At 41.5% G+C, this 19,113-nt stretch overlaps 1 protein-coding gene, 1 long non-coding RNA gene and 1 other non-coding gene across 3 annotated transcripts in view; 1 reads left to right on the top strand and 2 right to left on the bottom strand.

The window, feature by feature from the left end:
* Positions 1-228: 228 nt before the first annotated feature.
* LOC148045327 (uncharacterized) lies at positions 229-1,967 on the bottom strand. The gene is made up of 2 exons (XR_015696563.1): positions 1,793-1,967; positions 229-632 (listed from the first exon to the last, which is right to left on the bottom strand). It is a non-coding gene; the product is annotated as an uncharacterized LOC148045327 (long non-coding RNA).
* Positions 814-950, bottom strand: LOC148045328 (small nucleolar RNA SNORA47). Its single transcript, XR_015696842.1, has one exon. It is a non-coding gene; the product is annotated as a small nucleolar RNA SNORA47 (small nucleolar RNA).
* Positions 1,968-17,498: 15,531 nt separating the features above from the next.
* Positions 17,499-19,113, top strand: part of PDE8B (phosphodiesterase 8B) — a 50,468-nt gene continuing 48,853 nt past the window's right edge. Inside the window, exon 1 of the mRNA XM_087715617.1 lies at positions 17,499-18,076. Within this exon, the coding sequence (XP_087571743.1) occupies positions 17,654-18,076 (423 nt within the window). The 5' untranslated portion in view covers positions 17,499-17,653. The remainder of the gene's footprint in view (positions 18,077-19,113) is intronic.

Here is a 19,113-nt window from a genome sequence, read left to right as displayed (position 1 = left end):
AGCATCCACATAGTTCTGTCATCCTCAAACAGTAATGTTTCAGCAACAGACATGTTTTATACATTTTTTTTCAATTGCTTTGTTCTGCCTAAGAACAAAATGATAGTCATGATAGTTTAAATTATAATTTAGAAATGAAACTGAACCTTTTCACACAAAAACAAGACAATTCTCAAAGCAAGGCAGCATGCGTTTACGTATTAATGGAATTAGGACCAAGGCAGCATATATTTGATAATATATTTTTATTGAAGAATGTTTAAATAGGTTCACATAAGTGTGGAAAGTTGAAAGGTACTTGAATATGCTGAGTTTGAATATGAAACCAAATGTTTGATTTTGCTTTAGAAGTACATAACAGAGGCCCTAAATTCTTTGAAAGTATTGCCACAATACTACATTTTTCAATGCAATAAGTGAAAATGTTAAATATATGTATGGAAGTTCATCAACTACAATATGAAAATTTATATAACAAATGTAACAATATAGGTGATTCTACAGTAGACTTAGATACATATTTAAAACTGCTCTATAAAGGGCATGTTGAAAGGAAATCTTAAGTACAATATCTTGTTTGATGTTTATATCCTACTGTAGCAAGATCTCTGCTTTTCTGTTTTTTGATCATCCTATTGGAAGAAAAACAGGTTTGAATTAATATTTACCATATTACATCTAAATTCAGGTATGCAACCCATTGTGCTATAGTTACAAATCATCCAAAATTTTATATTGTTTCAAGATCAAACATGATTTACAAAATGCTATTAATACTAGAAAAGCTACTTTAAGCTGTCATGACATTTGAGAAAAATATGTGCAAGTAGCAACGATATTCCTATATCTAGTAAGTTAAAGGAATGTGACTTGCTTTTGCACAATTTGATTTTGGAGGTTATAACCAATAAATGCAGTACTTGGAACTGCTTTATTTTCTCAGACCTCCTTCGTGGGCCACTTATTAATTACACAAGAGGCAGTAACATTCTTTAGCCCTAGAGATTTCATAAACATATCTGGAAAAGTCAGTCAGAGAACTTGCACAACAATGAAGAATTTGCTTTGGCCCAACAGTGAAAGTCATTTTATTAAAAATATTATTTTCATTGTGATACAATAAAAGTATCTGCCAATTCTTCTTCACTCACCCCCAAATACAAAGAACAGTTCCGGAGATATACAGAACAAATAAAGGAACTGAAAATGCACGTAGTTTAAGAATATAAATTTTGTGATTTTTGACATTTAGAGTTCAGGCAAATAAACCTCAGTGTATTTAGTTTGTCTTATTGTCCCAGCATACACGTGTAAGCATCACTGATGTAATAATCTACTAAATAAGGGCCCCCAGATACTCTTGCTGCTGGCAACGTGCGAGCTTGAAAGGCTAAGGCGCAATTGTGTGGGGGTTTTGCTCCACGTGCACCAGTAGAACAGTTTAACTTTGAAAAGAATGTAAAATTTTGTTTATCCTAAAGATATGTGCACATTTCCTAAGATCTTTAGCTTTAATTACACTAGGAATTACACTTTATAAGAAGTGTCTCTTTTTCTGCTTAAAAGGTGGGAGTAAAAATCTCAACTTTTTTTTTTAACATCAAACATTGTTAAACTAAGTTACAAAAAAAAAATCATTAGCAAGCTACGCCATGCTTCCTTTTGTCTACTTTTAGATTTTTACTTTTAGGACAAGCTATACATCCATGCAAAGAAAAGGTTTTGGGATCTAACGTTTCTATTCCCGCCCATTTTGTTTGGATTTATTTGGATTGTTTTTCCAACTACTTACCCTTCGCGGCAAGATCTTCCAAATTGTAAGCAGTTTTAATCTACCCAATTTATTTTTACTAAGTCCTGACGTTTATAGAATGCTCCCGACAACAACAATAACCTTACGAAAAGCAATCGCGCTATCCTTTTAAAAACACGAGAGAGAAAGTATCTTCACCCATTCCCCGATCTCCCCATCATCTTCCGCTTTTGAGGGACGGGCCGTCACGTGCTTTCCCTTAAAGAACCCGCGCGCAATTTTATCACCGTTGTTTTCTGCATTTCAACTGACAATTCCTTTAACTGGCTGAAGGATTCTGGGAGTTGAAGTCCACACATCTTAATTTTGCCAAGTTTGAGAAACGCCGCTCAGAGTCTCTTGGTTTCTGGTGCCTTAACTGTTACACCAAACTGACTCTCCTATTTTATATTTATAGAAAACTTAATCATATAAAGGTGCCACCATATCTCTTTATAACTCATATTTTATATCCTGTAACTCCCATTAAAGATATGTAATGGTCCAGTACACTGACTCCACAACCTCTGATCTGTAGTATTGAACAGCCAAAGCCAAAATGCTATTTGCATTTCTCTGCCAGAAAATTCCATTTACTCTTTAGATTCCCTCAAGATGAAGATGAACCTTTAGAAAAGCCTTAGCAGTGGATTGATGTTTGGCCAGCTAGACTGGATATTAAGGGTGAGAAGACTATTCCCTAGCCTGTAGTTCGGTGACCCAGAATATGATCTGAGTTTCACCTGAGTCTTATTTTTAAAGAGATACAGATTAAATAAGCACACCAAATTGTGTACTGCATTTGCCATCTTTTCTGGGAGAAGTACAAATAATTCTTGTTCAAATAGCTATTCCTTCAGTGAACTTATAATTGTGCTGAACAATTATAGAACTTATAGCCGGCCCTTTGCAGTGTTTCCCTTGTCCCATTTTCACGATCCAGGTGCTCAGAATTACCCACTTGATGTTATTGCATTTAACAACAGTGGGGATTCCCTTAATGACAGCAGCCAGAAGTGCTGGAACTGCTGTCACTATGTGCTGTGGTCATTTTTTAAAAAAATATTTTTATTAAATGTATATTGCTGCCTATTTGCCCATGGCAATTCCAGGTGGCTTACAGACATCATGCTTTATGACTGTGTTGCTTAGCCATGAAAATTCCAGTTCCGATTACCATCATTAACAGAATACTGTAGTGTTAAACTTCCAGGATTTGTAGATTTTTGTTCCAATTTCTCCTTTTGGCCACTAGAGGCCTCTATAGCTATACAAGACTCAATCAGCACTCTTGGATGAGCTGTAAAGAATAAGTGTGAAAGGAATAACAGTAGTTAAAAATCCTGGTAACTATTTCTTAGCAAAGGAAATTCTGGTGCAAATATCATCATTAAATAAGGACCAGATGAATTTTTCCCATGATTGCCTTTAGAACATTTCCATAAGAGATCTTTGCATCAATTCTAGACTTGGTCAATATCATAGTATTGGTCATGTCCGAGATCTGAACCAATTTAAGGCTAATTTTTTTTTTAAAAAGGTTCTTATCTGGTACATCCAAAATTGTAACAAAAGTAATTTACTGATTTGTTTACATGAAATTTGCAGAGCTTGTAGGTGAAAATTTGCCCCACTCCATCTCCTGTTCCCATAGGTCAAGGGTCTCAACCCACGGTCCATGGACAGCACTGGTCCATGGCATGTCAGCAACCAGGCCACACAAACAAGCGAAGCCCCATCCATGGAATGCAGACAGTACGCAAAACCATACTCCCTCCGTTCTGCAGAAAAAAGCTTTCTCCATGGAACTGATCCCTGATGCCCAAAAGGTTGGGGACCATTCTACAGGTGTTCAGTTCTCAGCAGTGGTCTGAACGAGAAAAATAAACATATTTATGTAGATTTGGAAAGGCCACCCAGCTCCCAAAGGACTCTGGGCAGCTTACATAGTTCAAAGACGTTTAAAGAAAAGTACACCTGAATAACATCACCCACTGCAAAAAAAACAAAAACCAACCACATTGCTCAACAAACCAGCAACCTTAGGCCTGGAGCAAAGAAACCTTTCAAAGACTTATAGAACCGTGCAGGGTGGAAGCCATGCACACCTCTGGGGAGATTCTGTGCCAGAGGGCAGACACATTGAAAGTGAAGGCATATCTCTGGATGCTACTAGGTGGCATTGTTTAAATGAAGACACCCGGATCGTCCCTAGTGTATCTTATTGGATAAGCAGAAATAGCCTATTGAATAGGCAGAAATACCATAATTGGAGACAAGTGGTGTCTTAACACCCTGTGCCATTGTTGTGGCTTGCGAGCTGCCAGCAGAGCTGGCGGCAGACTTGGACGATGGGGATGTTGGGGAGGAACTTGGGCCAGTTCTGGAGTTTGGAGAAGGCTCTCGTGGATGCTCTGCATCGGACAGAGATCGAGCCAGGGCTGTCTGACATTTCCCAGCCACCGGAGAGGCAGCTGCCTTTGGAGGCTGAGATGAGTGGGGAGGAAGAACAGCTGGGGCCTGTTCCAGATGCACATATGCACAGAGCAATTAGGAGAGGTGAACAACTGGGGACAAGGAGTTGCCTCAGGAAGCAAAACACACTTGGACGCTGAATAGTCCCTCTCTGGCTGGGGAATAAATAGAAGGAAAGAGGAGTGGTTGTCGTAGGAGACAACAGTTCATATTTCTGAAGATTTTGCTCATTGTGTTTTGTGCCACAAAGACTGCTTGCCAGAACTTAATTTGGAGTCTTTCAGCTGGGAACTCATAGCCTCACAATTATTTCAAGGAACTGATAAGGTCTGTTACTGCAGTTAACTCCTTGAAGTACTACAGCCTGGACTTTTTGGTGGGTGAATTTAATTAATTAACAAGAAGTAAATAAAGTGGGGGGTTTTGTGACAAGGAGTCTGTTTCTTCTGTTAAGGCTATGTCAGAACAGAACATGAAGATTTTTTAGCTGACAACTGGCATCTTAAATTGCACCTAATTAGCCTATTATGGACAAAATAAACGACAAACTAACTGGAAATTGCATCCCTACTAATTTTTTAAAAATATAACCAAGGTCAAATCCAGTTCTTCTTGAAGTGAACAGTAGGTTTTGCCACCCTTGCTTTTTATACCTCTTTGTACATGGCCTAAAACAAAATTGGTAGCTTGTTATTACTGAAAGAGAGCTACAGCGAATGACTGAAATGGGCTATGTTCAGATCAATTCACAGATATTATCCCTGTTTTCTGTTATTTTAGTGGATGATGTAGAAAGACTCTGAAACTGACCCTGAAATAATTTAACTATATCTTCCCTTTGTGGTTATATTGAATGGAAATCAAATCAGAATATGTATTTACTTCAGTGTGTTTGGAGGCTAAAATATTTATTTTCTGTTATTGATCAAAGCCTACATTTTCACAGCTCAACAATATGGTAGATTCTGTGAGGTTGCTTGGCATAGCTGCCGTCTTCCCTTGCTCATTAACTGTATTTATTACCAAGAGGGATTGTTTTCTGGTGAAGGCCCCAGACCATTTTGCAGATGGGAGGAACAAAAGTGAGTGCATCTACACTCCTTCTTACACTCTCTCTGAACATGCACATTATCTACACTTCTATTATACACACACATACATATACATATGCATATACCCCACGGCTTACTATCATAATTGAACTCAAAATTTTTGTGGCTAAACAAAACAGTGATTAAGTGAGTTTTGCCCCATTTTATAACTGTGTTTTGCATAGTTGTTAAGTGAATCACTGCAGTTGTTAAGTTAGTAACACAGTTGTTAAGTGAATTGACTTTGCTTGTCAGAAGATCGCAAAGGGTGATAACACTGGGATACCGTCATAAATATGAGTCAGTTGCCAAGCATCTGAATTTGGATCACATGACCATAGGGATGCTGCAAAAATCATAAATGTGAAAATTTGTCATCAATCACTTTTTTCAGTGCTGTTGTTACTTTGAAGCATCACTAAATGAATTGTTGAAGACTGCATATACACATACACAATTGTAACTTTGTACTGTCACTAAATGAATTGCTAATTTTAAGACTACATATACACATACCAATAGTGGGTTTCAACATTTTTTAGAACCTCTTCTGTAGATGTGGCTGCTTTGTGGGAGTGGCTTGCCAGCCGTGTGACCGGGTGGGAGTGACTTGCCAGCCATGTGACCATGTGGGAGTGGCTTGGCAGTCATGTGGCTGGGTGGGCATGGCCAACTTGTAAAATGTGGTGAAAATCACTTAACAATGCTCTTGCTTAGCAACCAAAATGTTGGCTCAGAAACTGACATTTGAAGCATGCATGTCTTAAAGCTGTCAAGTTACAAGACCCTTGCACCCTTAACCCTTTAAAAAAAACCCAATGGTGTTCAAACTTGACAGCTTTAAGACTTGTGGACTTCAATTCCCAGAATTCCTCCTCCAGTCATGTTGGCTCAGGAACTCTAGCATTGAATTGTGCAAGTCTTAAAGCTGTCAACCTTGCACCCCTAATCCTATAGAAAAAAACCCCAGGGGTGTTCAAACTTGACAGCTTTAAGACTTTAAGGTTTAGATAGGACTCTTAGAGGCAGGCAGGGCAATTGGTGAGCCAGCCAATCATGAGCAGTGGGCGAGGCAAGCGTGGTGCGGACGGGCAGGGGGAGGGAGCAGGAACCGGTTCTAAACGGCACGGTAGATTTGTGGAACCTCTGCTATAGAAGAGGTTAAAACTGGCAGGAACCCACCCCTCACACATACACATATACATCAGCAGATTTTTCTGCTGATCCCTCTTTCATTTTTGTCATGGTTTCCTGAATTTTTTATTACTTTGCTATAATTTCATTATATCTTATGAACATATTCATCTTTTAGTGAATCCCAAGCTTTGAATTTTGCTGTTTTAATATAAAAATGGCACATTGATATCTCAGATAAAGTCTCTAAATCAGGGCTATCAAACTTGTGACCCGTGGGCCAGTTGCATCACATGCTGGCCAAGCCTGTGTCTAGTTTAGTGAAGTGGGGGCAGTCGTGATACATCACATGATGCCGCCGTGACAACGTGAGTTTGACATCCCTGCTCTAAATGAAGAGTTGACATGCCAAGGAATTAAACTTAATCAGATCTTTCTAAAAATTATTAATATGTTTTGGGGTCCAAATTCACTTTGTGAAACCTAGGAAATCATTTGGTATACAGTAACTGGGATGTCCTATACGTGGCAAATATTATTGAAATGAGTTAACATGAACAGGTCTTGATTTTAATTAATACGGTATTGTAGAGAGTTTTATAGATACGTCATTGCCACAAGAGGAAGTCTATGCAACAATATTAGTAAACTTGCCTTAAGTTGTTTCCTTGGGTCTCCACATTCTCATTCTGTATCTTTTCACTTCAAAAGGACTGCTCGAACTATGCATACTTATGCACAAAGAAGCCTTACACCCCCTGCATAAATAATGATTGTCACAGATTCAGGAGCCACTGGGCTTTGTTGCATTTTGCACTGTGCTTCACCTGTCACTCCCTACCAGTGAAATGAAGAACAGGAATAAGTACAGCAGTGAAAAAACAGGTCTTCATAAAATACAGAGACCTTAATTTTACAGGTTTGAAAGCACTCAAAAAGTGTGATGGCAGAACTAAGTAGGTTTGGCTGACGATAATTTGTTGTCTTAGAGCGTCCAAAGGATGAGATTTTTTTAAAAAAATCTGTAGCTTTAATGGTGAGATCAAACTCTACCTATTTTTCTTCCATTCTTTGTACGAAAACTGATAAGACTGACTATAGGTAAAGGTAAAGGGTCCCCTCGCACATATGTACTAGTCATTCCCGACACTAGGAGGCGGTGCTCATCTCCATTTCAAAGCCAAAGAGCCAGCATTGTCCGAAGATATATCTTTTGTAAGGAATTACAAAATAAGTTTGCCTTTTATTTAAGAGTTCCACCAACATTCTCAGAGGTTCTTGCACTTACGGCATTAAGTTTAGAGATGAGAATACGGAGGCAAGGACTTTATCGGTCACTGCTCTGAGACTCTGAATTGAGAATTCTAGTCGATTCATTACTTCAGGGTGTGCCAAGGCCTGTTCTGTTGTTACATCATAGGGTAATTTACTACAAAAAGAGAGAAGAAAATGATAATCTACAGAGCACAGAAGAATTAATATTTTATTGAATATTTAAAAAAATTATACTTTAGCTATTTTATATGTTAATGATTCTGCTGGATTGATTATAATTATAAGCATCATAGCTTATTTTAATAATAAAGGTAAAGGTAAAGGTTCCCCGTGCACATAGGTCCTAGTCATTCCCAAATTTAGGGGACAGTGCTCATCTTTGTTTCAAAGCCGAAGATCCAGCGCTGTCCAAAGACGTACCCATGGTCATGTGGCCGGCATGACTAAATGCTGAAGGTGCATGGACACTGTTACCTTCCCACCAAGGTAGTCCCTATTTTTCTACTTGCATTTTTACATGCTTTCAAACTGCTAAGTTGGCAATAGCTGGGACAAGTAATGGGAGCTCACTCCGTTATGCAGCACTAGGGATTCAAACTGCCGAACTGCCAACCTTTCTGATTGACAAGCTTTTTTCTGTAGGTATTAAGGAAGCCGTATGCTGATCAGTCAAGTTGAGTTGACTCCAACTTTATCCTGCAATATTTGGACTGGGACTTGTTAACAGTCGGATTATAATATTGTGATTTCTCCCCCTCATTCCATCAGGCAACAATCTTTTATTGTTATATACTGGAAGAAATAGATTTTGCAATATTCTGCAGTTTCTGATTATAGGGTTTGTTATTTGCAAAATCCTTAGCCCTGTCCTTTGAACATCTGGAAGCCACAGGGTGGTGCTTGGATCTTGGCTTCTGGTTTTGGTCTTAATTGTTGTTCATTAATGTTTACATCAATTGTCGTGTTAGCCCATCACCAGCTGGCACTTCTCAAATGATGTCATCTTAGCTTGCTGACCACCTGTATCACTTTAGGGGCCAAGTATTGTTCTTCATGAGCTTCCTTTGTTTCATTTTCTGGCCATTCATTCTTGTTGGCTTTGTGTTCATGGGGATAATTCCGACAGCATTAAAGAACATATGACAAAGTTTCCCAATAAATTTTATTTTGAGAATGCCTTGACCACAGTTATGTTCAGGTGCTGATGGATCAAGAATATTTAAAATGGAGAGGGGATTCAGTTTGCTATTACTTTTAAGATTTAATGGCTGGATAAAGGTAGTTAAGTTACAGGAATTCATGCTGTACGCTACTAACCTCCAAGTTGAAGAGGCATTTGGGATTTATAATATGGAATAACTATCTTTGACAACCATTTCAAAGCTCTAACTGTTACATAGCTTAGCTGCTAAAATTGTCATAGATCTGTAGGTCACCTTGGAGATTTAATTTCCTTGGCTGAAATTTGGCAGCAAACCATCAGAATTTGCCTGCACAATTTTCCTTTTAAAAGGAACAAGTACTTTAAAATGTCTTGCTTAGCAACGGAAATGTTGGGGTCAATTGTGGTCATAAATCAAGGACTACCTATACTGACCTTTAATACCAACTTATAGTATTTCAGTCACTGACTTGGTTGACAATAATCCCTTGCAGTTGCTGGGTACTCCTTCCTTCGGGTCTCTAGATTTTATTCTGGATTCAGTTGTTATAGCACAAAGGTGTCAAATTTGCGGCGTCATGTTGGCATCACGTGAGATTTTACGACATTTTCCCCCTTCACAGAGCTGAGGTGGGTGTGGCCTGTGCGTGGAACATCCGGCCTACGGGCCGCCAGTTTGACACCCCTGTTAATATAGCAGAAATTTTAAAGCAAAGGAAAAAAGATCAACAAGCATGTTAAAAATTACAATGTTGTATGAAAGGCTTTGGAGAATGAAAAAGTCTTTGCTACCAAAAAAAATATAGAAGCAGGTCACAGAGGAGTCAATTTTGCTAAGAATATTGAATAATCACCAGTACTTCACATGTACTGACCAGCCATTTCTTAGCTGAGGACACCTAAAAGAAAGATCCCATGGGGACATGAATCAGAAGAAGGGTTTCTCCAAATGTAGAAGTATCAAATTGTAATTGTGGAGGACTTTCAGAATGAAAGTGAAATGTGCATTTTATTTCATTGTATGCTCAGTAGATATTAATCTGCACCACACACACACATACACAATGTGATAGATATATCAATTACAATTAGCTGTCACATTAAAAAAAAACCTCTAGTATGATTTGTTATTTCCTGGGAGAAAACAAATTCCTTCCTAGTAGCATTTAAATCACCGATTCTGGCTTAGAAGAAGAAACCATACTCTCACGATGGCTCTTACATTAATGCAAGAATCTTTGCAGAATACAATTGATTTCAGATGTGAAATAAGTGCCCAAAGGAGATTTGACCAAAAAAAAAAAAACCCCAAACCCTCAGAATATTGGCAGCTGGCAATGTATTTTCTTTTTATTAGATTTTGCAACCAGGGATCTTTGGAATTGAATCAGGTACTTTTATTTTCAAATATCTTTAGTTTTAAGAATAATGATCCAGTTGGTGACTACTGGATAGGTCAAATTACAAAGCAAATGGACTCGGTGGCTCAGTGGGTAAGATGCTGAGCTTGTCTATCAGAAAAGGTCGGCAGTTCAGCGGTTTGAATCCTAGCGCCACATAATGGAGTGAGCTCCTGTTACTTGTCCCAGCTTCTGCCAACCTAGCAGTTCAAAAGCATGTAAAAATGTAAGTAGAAAAATAGGAACCACCTTTGGTGGGGAAGTAACACAATTTGTTGCACTTTCGGTGTTTAGTCATGCCGGCTACATGACCATGGATACATCTTCAATCAGTGCTGGCTTCTCGGCTTTGAAATGGAGATGAGCACCGCCCCCTAGAGTCGGGAACGACTAGTACATATGTGCAAGGGGAACCTTTACTTTTACCTTTGATTATTTTGTGGTATCTGCTTTTCATCGGCTATCTCATGGTTGCTTTGCAAAAAGGTTTTTTTTAGCAGGATATGCAGTCTCATTCATACATTTAAGATTGTGGCTTATTTTTCAAACACCCACAGCACCATGTCTTTTCATGGTTCTAAGTACCTCACATTGGTACAAAAACCTGAATCGTACTCACCCCAAATACAGCAACCATGCCTTGACTGAAACTGCTTCAGCTATAATGCATGTTCTTCTAAGTTTCTTATTTGGGGAAATTGAATTGAGAGTCATGATATGATCAAGATGGATTGTTTTTGCTGCTCTATCCTTCTGAGGCAGATAACAATCTGGAACTGTCCCCTATACAATTTTGTGACAGGAGATTTCTGGCTATTGCTGGAACTTTAGGAAGCTGCAGTTACAGAAAAGGCACTGGCTCTTCTTACAACAATGTCAGCAGAAGCCGGAGTCTTTTAAGAATCGGAAATGCAAGGAAAGTGAGGTGAGAGAAGTATGAAAACTGATAGAGGAACTGTAACCATAACTGATCTTAGCTGGAAGCATTATATACCCAATGTTTCTGTTGCAACATCTAAGCTTTGAAGCAAACAGCCCAGTGAAATGCATCTGGCTTGCTGAAAATAAATGGACACTGAAAAAAAAATCTAAAGCCATTTTGGCTTGAACAGCACTATTTCCAGCCTAAGAATGACTTCTTTAAAAGTGAATGGAAGTAGCCACCAGAGTTTGAATGTACCACATGGAAAGGTAAAGCATGAATGATGGGCAATGTTAGAGATACATTAAACAGAAAGGAAAACTGAAGAACAGGGTTAGTACGTGATTTCTTCTCACAGTAAATGTATTTTACTTATGTTGTGCAGTGGTCAATGTTACATAATTAGTTCCCCCCCCCCATCTCCTCTCTCTGAATGATACCCAGTCGGTTACACAGTTTCTCCCTACTTCAGTTCCACTAGTGGTCCATTAGTATCAAATACAATTGGATGCTTTTAATTTTGCTAAATAATACGATGGGAGGATTAGATAATGAATGGAATCAATGTGTCCTAAGTGCTGGAATCAGGATTGATTTTGTGTTTTATATCCTGGAAATGACTAAACTGTCATTGTCATCTGTCAGGAAATTATGGTTGCTGTTGCTAATTTCAACAAATGTATCATTATATTTAACCAATGTCTGACTTGTTACTCTTCTATACGTCCTTGAATTCATGGAGGCAGAGAGTCCTTTGTAAGGATATCAGATAAACAAAGAATAATTTGTTTCTGTTTCTCTGATATATTTTCTATGTTACTTGCAGATTCTGGCTGTAAAACCAACCATTCATGTTTGAAGACAACAGATAAGCCGCTTAATGCTTATGTAGCAATGTGCTTTGCTTATTGTGCAATCTCAGGCTATAGTCCAGTGATCGCTAACCTTTTTGTTGCCACGTGCCGAAAGTGTGCACACACACCCATAATGCAATGTGCAGATGACCCCCTGGTGCAGCCTTGATCATGCGCATGTGACCCCCCAGTGCCCCTGTGCATGCACGTGTGACCCCCCCGTGTTCCCCGCGCATGCTTGGGTGACTCCTGCATGTGTTTTCCTCCCCCCACCACATGCACACGCATCTCCTGGATGCACCCCATGCCCTGTGCATGTGCGGCAGAGACCTGAAAACCAGCTGGCCGGTGGGAGGTGCACGCGCATGCACGGTGGAGCTGAAAGGGCTCTGCATGCCACAGGTTTGCCAACATGGCTATAGTCCATGATCTCTTAATTTACTGCCTCAGCTTATGCCCATATTTAAACTTTACACAGGAAATCTTCCAATAATCCATTGTTGTATGTTTTTACACATTTTTCCTAGTGGTGGAAAGTTCCATGAATATTGCTAAAAAGCTGTGCTTCCTTATAATACAAGAGAAAAGGACACTTTAAATATCTTTAAAATGTATTTCTTAATTTGGAAATATGAGAACATTTACTAAGGTAGGAGTGACTTCCCTACAATAGATCTAGAGAAAACAAGCTAGACAAATAGAAATGTTATTTTCTAAGTGTTTTGCTTTACCGCTGACAGTTCTCTTTGCCCTTTTCTGCTGGGTACTGTCGACAGTGATTTTGGGTTCTTGGTATTTGTACAACAGTGAGAGACCTCTGTAGTTTCCACAATCCCATTTGCTTCCCTTATTTTTATAGAGAGCTTCAATGACAGCATTGGGGAAGTTGTCAGGCATCCCCTCTGTGGAGCAAATGTCTTCCATGATATCTTGAAACTCCTGCAATGTGATTAGCTTTAGTGCTTTGAAGGACTCAGCAGGAATGTCATCCTGCCCTGTGGTTTTATTTGATTTCCTTTGTGAGATTGCTTTCTTGATCTCATAAGTAGAGGGAGTCTGGTCTAGGGCAACCAAGACTTGCTACTGAGGAATCTGCTGTGGATAGTCTACTGCAGGGATCTCCAACCTTGGCAACTTTAAGCCTTGGTGGACTTCAACTCCCAGAATTCCCCAGCCAGCTTTAGAGACCCCTGATCTACTCAGTAGGTTAGAAAAGTGTTCAACCCAGCCATTTTTCAGTCCTCCCTGATCTTTTATCAGGCTTGGCCCATCACATGACAGCAAGAGGGAACTTCCTGATTTAGAAGGACCATAAAGTGCTTTATGGCACTGAATAAACCTTCTGGTGGCACGCATGTCTGCATAACTCCACCAGCTCAGCCTTTCTCTGCCACAACTTGTTCTGCATTACTTGAGGTTCTACGTGTACTTTGGACAGCAGGTGTTTAAACGTGTCTTTCTTTGAGAACAGATGATATATCATTCTGTCGGTCTGCATTGGCCTTGTTCTTGGCCTAGAGGGCTGTTGAAATTGTCTTGTGAGTTTCATCAAACCAGGGTATGACCAGTTTTTTTTAGTAAGAGTACAGCTATTGCAGTGTACATGATGACATCTTCAAACTGTGTTCACTTTTCAGAATAGGCTCCTACAAGCAGTAAATGAAGTCACCTTGTAAACATTGGATTTGGCTGCATCTTGCAGTCTGCTAAATATGAATGATGCTCTGGTAGTCCTTGGTAGCTTACCAATTAAAGAGATTATGTGTAGGTTGAGAATTGACCAGAGCAACCTATGATCTGTCCAGTTCTCAGAACCTCACATAATTCTGGTAATAGTGACATCTTTGAAGTCGTGCTGACATACAATGGATAGTTAAGTACATACCAGTGTTTGGACCTGGGATGCATGCAGGTTGTTGCAAGTCTGAACATTGTGTTAGTGATGCACAGGTTGTGCTTGGCAAACTTACTCAGAAGCAGTAGGCCATTTACTGTTGACTTTTCTCACCCTGTGTCTGTCAAGGACTCATTTCTTTTCTTGATCTGAAAATTGGTCAGTTATCTTAGTAGTAGTTCTTAGGATTGATATGCGCTACTATTCTTAAAGCTTCTATTTGAATTATTGTCATTGTATCAAAATTCAAAATGAAAATACAGAATACAAGGCTGATAACAGTTAAACTGAGGACTGTACTCCAAATTTATTTTCCTTTTCTGAATTATAATCTTCCAAAGTATGCAAAACATCTGTATTAATCCTGTGAATGTCAGAATTAGCTGCATTCATACATTAGGAATAAATAGTGCTTACAAGGCACCTATATCTAAGTATCCTTAAACTTGTGTAAAAACCTAAGACTAATAAATAATTAAAGAACAAACTTGTAAAATATGTTGCCAAACAGGCCTAAATTAAATTAATAAAAAACCTCAAATATTATTCCATATATGTATGGAATATCTATATGTACCGGTCATGATTTCTTTCTCCTTTCATTTTTTATAATTACAATTGAATAGCAACTTTTAGAGAGGCTCTGGATCTCTTCTTTCTTTCCCACAGAAAACCATAGGACTTTGAAGTTATAGTTGTACTCCCTTGGTTTGTAGCAGTAGTAGGGAGTCCAACTATCTCAAGTAGGGAGTCGATTACTGTAACGCGCTCTACATGGGGCTGCCCCTGAAGAGTGTTCAAAGACTGCAGTTGGTCCAGAAAGCAGCCGCGCGAGCGATATTGGGTGTACCTAGATACACCCATCCTCCGTGAGCTGCACTGGCTCCCCATTGGTCTCCGGACGCGCTTCAAGGTGCTAGTCGTTACTTTTAAAGCCCTACATGGTTTAGGACTTGGCTACCTGAGAGACCGCCTCCTGCCACTTACCTCCCAACGACCAACAAGATTGCACAGGTTGGGCCTTTTCCAGGTGCCGTCAACTGGACAATGCCGGCTGGCAGCCCCCCGGGGGACGGCCTTCTTTGTAGCTGCGCCGGCCCTGTGGAATGATCTACCCGTAGAGATCCGGACCCTTACCACTCTCTCGGCCTTCCATAAAGCCACCAAGACCTGGCTGTTCCGGCAGGCCTGGGGCTGTTGATCAATATCCAGCCCCACTTAGACGGAATGCATGATGTGGAATTTTAATTTGCATCTTCTTATCTTTAACTTTTAAATGTTTCTTTTTACCTTGCCTGTAAGCCGCCCAGAGTCCCAAGGGAGTGGGCGGCATACAAATCTTATTAAACTAAACTAAACTAAACTAAACTAAACAATGCTATTGGAGCAAATTGCCATTCCTTCCATGGTAATGAGGCTATTGGAGCAAATTGCCATTCCTTCCATGGTAATGAGGCTTAACACAATTTCTTCATATAGTCCTAATCGTGAAGATAGTTCATCAGCTTGATCTGGTCTAAAATATGACTGTAAAGGTTCTAGTCTAGTGGGATCTATCTATTCAGATCATGTAAGATCAGTTCTCTCTGTATTCACTAGCTACCAGTCTATTTTTGAACTCAGTGCTGGCTTTAAATTTTAAAGCCTTAAAAATATGGAATCATATCTTACTTATTTTACCTCTCTACTGCCTTCCTCTATGACTCTGCCCAGGAGTTTTATTTCATAAACACATCTTTGTATTTCTTTGCCTCTTGAGACTGCAGAGGCTCAATTATTTCAGTTTCTCAAACTCAGCAACTTTAAGATGTACAGGGAGCCCTCGACTTATAACAGTTCGTTTAGTGGCTGTTCAAAGTTACAATGGCAATGAAAAAAGTGACTTATGATCATTTTCCACACTTATGACTGTTTACTGCATCTCCATGGACATGTGATCAAAATTCAAACGCTTGGCAACTGACTCATATTTAGGATGACTGTAGGGTCCCAAGATCATGTGATCACCTTTTGCAACTTTCTGTCAAGCAAAGTCAATTGGGAAACCAGATTCATTTTTACAACCATGCTACTAACTCAACAACTGCAGTAATTCACTTAACAAATGTGTCAAGAAAGGTCACAAAAAGGGGCAAAATCCACGTAACAAATGTCTCAGCATCAAAAATTTTGGGCTCACTTGTGGTTGTAAGTCGAGGACTTGCCTATATGGTTTTCAGCTCTCAGAATTCCCTAGTCAGTATACTATCTAGGGAATTTTGGGAATTGAAGTTCACACATCTTAAAGTTGCTGAAGTTAAAAACCCTGGGTTATATTGCACCCAAGATTCAAAAAGATCTTGTGAAGAAATGCTATCCTTGTGCTCAATAGCCCCCACCCCCACCCCAAAGGCACCTTGATTTAATGTACTATATTTTATTTTTGAAGCCAGTTTTTTTTGTAATCCAAAGATATTCCTTGATTTGAGGACAGTTCATAATCCAGAAACTACAGGATGGCTGGTATGTTTGAAGAAAAGGAGCCCCTGCTGAAACCCACTCATTGCCCACAGATTCTCATTAAGGCAGTCTGGAGAAAACAAACTAATGGCAAATTTGGAAGAGCATTCAAAGAAAACTCTGGATTTGCCAGGGAGAAAGGGGGTAAAGGTTCATTCAAGGAGAGTGAGAAGGCTCTTTGTCACTTCACACAGTGTTGTACTCTGTGTTTTCCCCAGTGGGATGAAGTAGTTAACTGGGCTGCCAGCTGCTGTTCCAGTCCAATATTTTTGGCCTCCTACCAAAACTTTGGGGGCAAATTCTTTCTCTTCTAGGAAGGGAGGCTAAGATAGATAAATGCAGCCCAACCAGATCGGCCTCTGCCCTTTCTGTACTGAAGGGGGGTGGGCAATGGTGGATTAAAGCTCACTGGTGCCCCAAGCACTGACAAATCTTGGTGCCCCTCCTTTGTACATACTGTACAAATCTTCACTGCTGTTCCCCCCCCCACACACACTTTCTCAACTTTGTGGTGCCCCCTTTGGGCCTGGTGCCCTGAGCACGTGCTTGGTCTGCTTAATGGTTAATACACCGCTGCTCGTTCTCCTTTCACAAATATTCAACTGGTCCGCCCTTATTCTCAGGCGAAACAGATGGCAGCTGCCCCAGTGCGCTGGAAGCAGTGGCTGCCTGCAGACGATACGATAAGAGGGACGGCGCCCGGGGGCCCGGGATAGAGGATAAAGGGACCGGCGAGGCAGAGACGAGGAAACCGAAGCTCAGCTCTAAGGGGACGCTGAGCGATCCCGGAAGGCGAATTGAGGGAGCGGGGAGCGGCGGCTGCCGGCTGGGTTGGGCTGCGCAGCGCCGGCCGCCTGGCCACCGTGCTTCAAGTTTCCGTCAGGCGGGCAGCCTCCGCCTCCTCCCTGACGCGGGCTGTGAGGGATGCCCTCATGATGGAGCGCGGCGGACTCGCACTCCCGTCTCTGCTTGGCGGCGGGGAAGGACAGGGCGCCCTCGGCGCAGGGGAACAGCACTGCGGGGATCGGCGGGGCTCTCCGGACGGCTGCTGCCTGCGCCCCGAGTCGGGCAGCGCGTAGCCTCCGCCGACGGGAGAACAGGAGATGAGTCGCAATCGCCGCCGTCGCCGCCGCCGCCGCCCAAGGCCGACGGCCGATGTCCCCGCTCTGGGCTAAGCTGCCCGCTCCGCTCGGCGTTCCTCAGAGCTCGAGAGCTGCGAGGGCGTCTTGGTGTGGCCCCCGCCGTCTTGTTCGGTCGGTGCGAGGGCGGCGCGGCGGAGGGATGGGCTGCGCCCCCAGCATCCACGTCTCGCAGAGCGGCATGATCTACTGCCGCGACTCGGACGAGTCCAATTCGCCGCGTCAAACCGCCGCCGTCTCGCAGGGAACGGGCGCCACCTTGCACGGGCTCTTCATCAAGACCGACGCGGCCGACTCCATCCCTTCGGTGCTCGCCTTCCAGAGTCGCCAGGCGCCGAACTGCCCGGCCTACCCGCGCAGGGAGATGGGCAGGAGTGGGGGTCGCCACTGCTGTGGCGTCGTCGAGGCGGAGACCCAGACCCGCCAGAGTAGCGTCAAGGTAAGGACTGCACCTGCTGGGCGCGATCCAGATCTCTTGCAGCTGGCTGGAAGACGGACCAGCCTCTCTTCCACCGGCTTCCCTCCAGATGGGTTGAATCAGACTCCCTAGGGCTGTCATTATCCTTCTCTGATGTGCAGGAGTGTAGGTCTGGGACTGACATGGGGACAATGGAAGCTGTAGTCCAACACATTAGGAGGGCACCAGGAGAGGAAGGTCAGAAGGGCATGAGATTGGGCTGAAGAGAAAGAGCCTCATGATGAAGAAAAGGACGAGCTTTGAGCTTTTCTGTCCTTCCATCACCAGAGGTCATCCTTTAGCAGAGACATTTTGAGGAAGTCACAGTAACAGAGATTTCTAACTAACACCTGACCCTATGGTCAAAATAGTAATTATCTCAGTGGGACTCTCAATATTCCCCAGAAGAAGAACTTTCCTTGGGCAATTTTTCCCCCTCACATTTTCTCTCCAGTATTCCTTAACTTCCAGTTAGGAGTCACTCGTTTGAAATAACCAGCCAAGCCAAAAGCTCACTCTTGAGTACTTTTGCCAAGTTTATCTCATAATTTAGTCCAGTTCCCCCCCCCCCCCAAAAAAATCTAAGATTCTCTTATTGGGTTCAGCAGCTGCAGCTTTTGTTTTTGACATAGTCTCAAATTCCAACACATCTGGCTTCAGCCGAGGAAAGGCTGATTTAAAAGCTGCTCAGATCCTAAAAAGGAACAGATGAAGCCCCTTGAGCCACCTAACTTAAAAATGTCTTTGGGCTGTTCAGTCAAGTTTTTGTATCTGTTTCCTAGGAGACGAGCAATAAAAGCCACAATGAGACGAGGAGACTAGAGAAAAGCAGTGTGTTTAGTCTCCTACACGATATTGCTTTGGCTGTTGGGGCAGCCAAATGCTCCCATGCTCTACAGAAGATGATAAGGGAAAGAGCATGATCAGAAAGGCTGCAGCAGATGCGCATGGAATACAGTGGTTGTCATGGCATCCAAGGATTTACTACTTCTCCAGGTTTTTCTGTCTGGTCAGGTACA

Source organism: Thamnophis sirtalis, unplaced genomic scaffold (assembly GCF_051295495.1).
Source record: "Thamnophis sirtalis isolate CommonGarterSnake01/CBP01778 unplaced genomic scaffold, rThaSir2_p1.2 scaffold_5, whole genome shotgun sequence".
NCBI lineage: Eukaryota > Metazoa > Chordata > Lepidosauria > Squamata > Natricidae > Thamnophis > Thamnophis sirtalis.
Note: the sequence above shows the minus strand (reverse complement) of the source record. Positions and strands in the feature narration are given on the sequence as shown.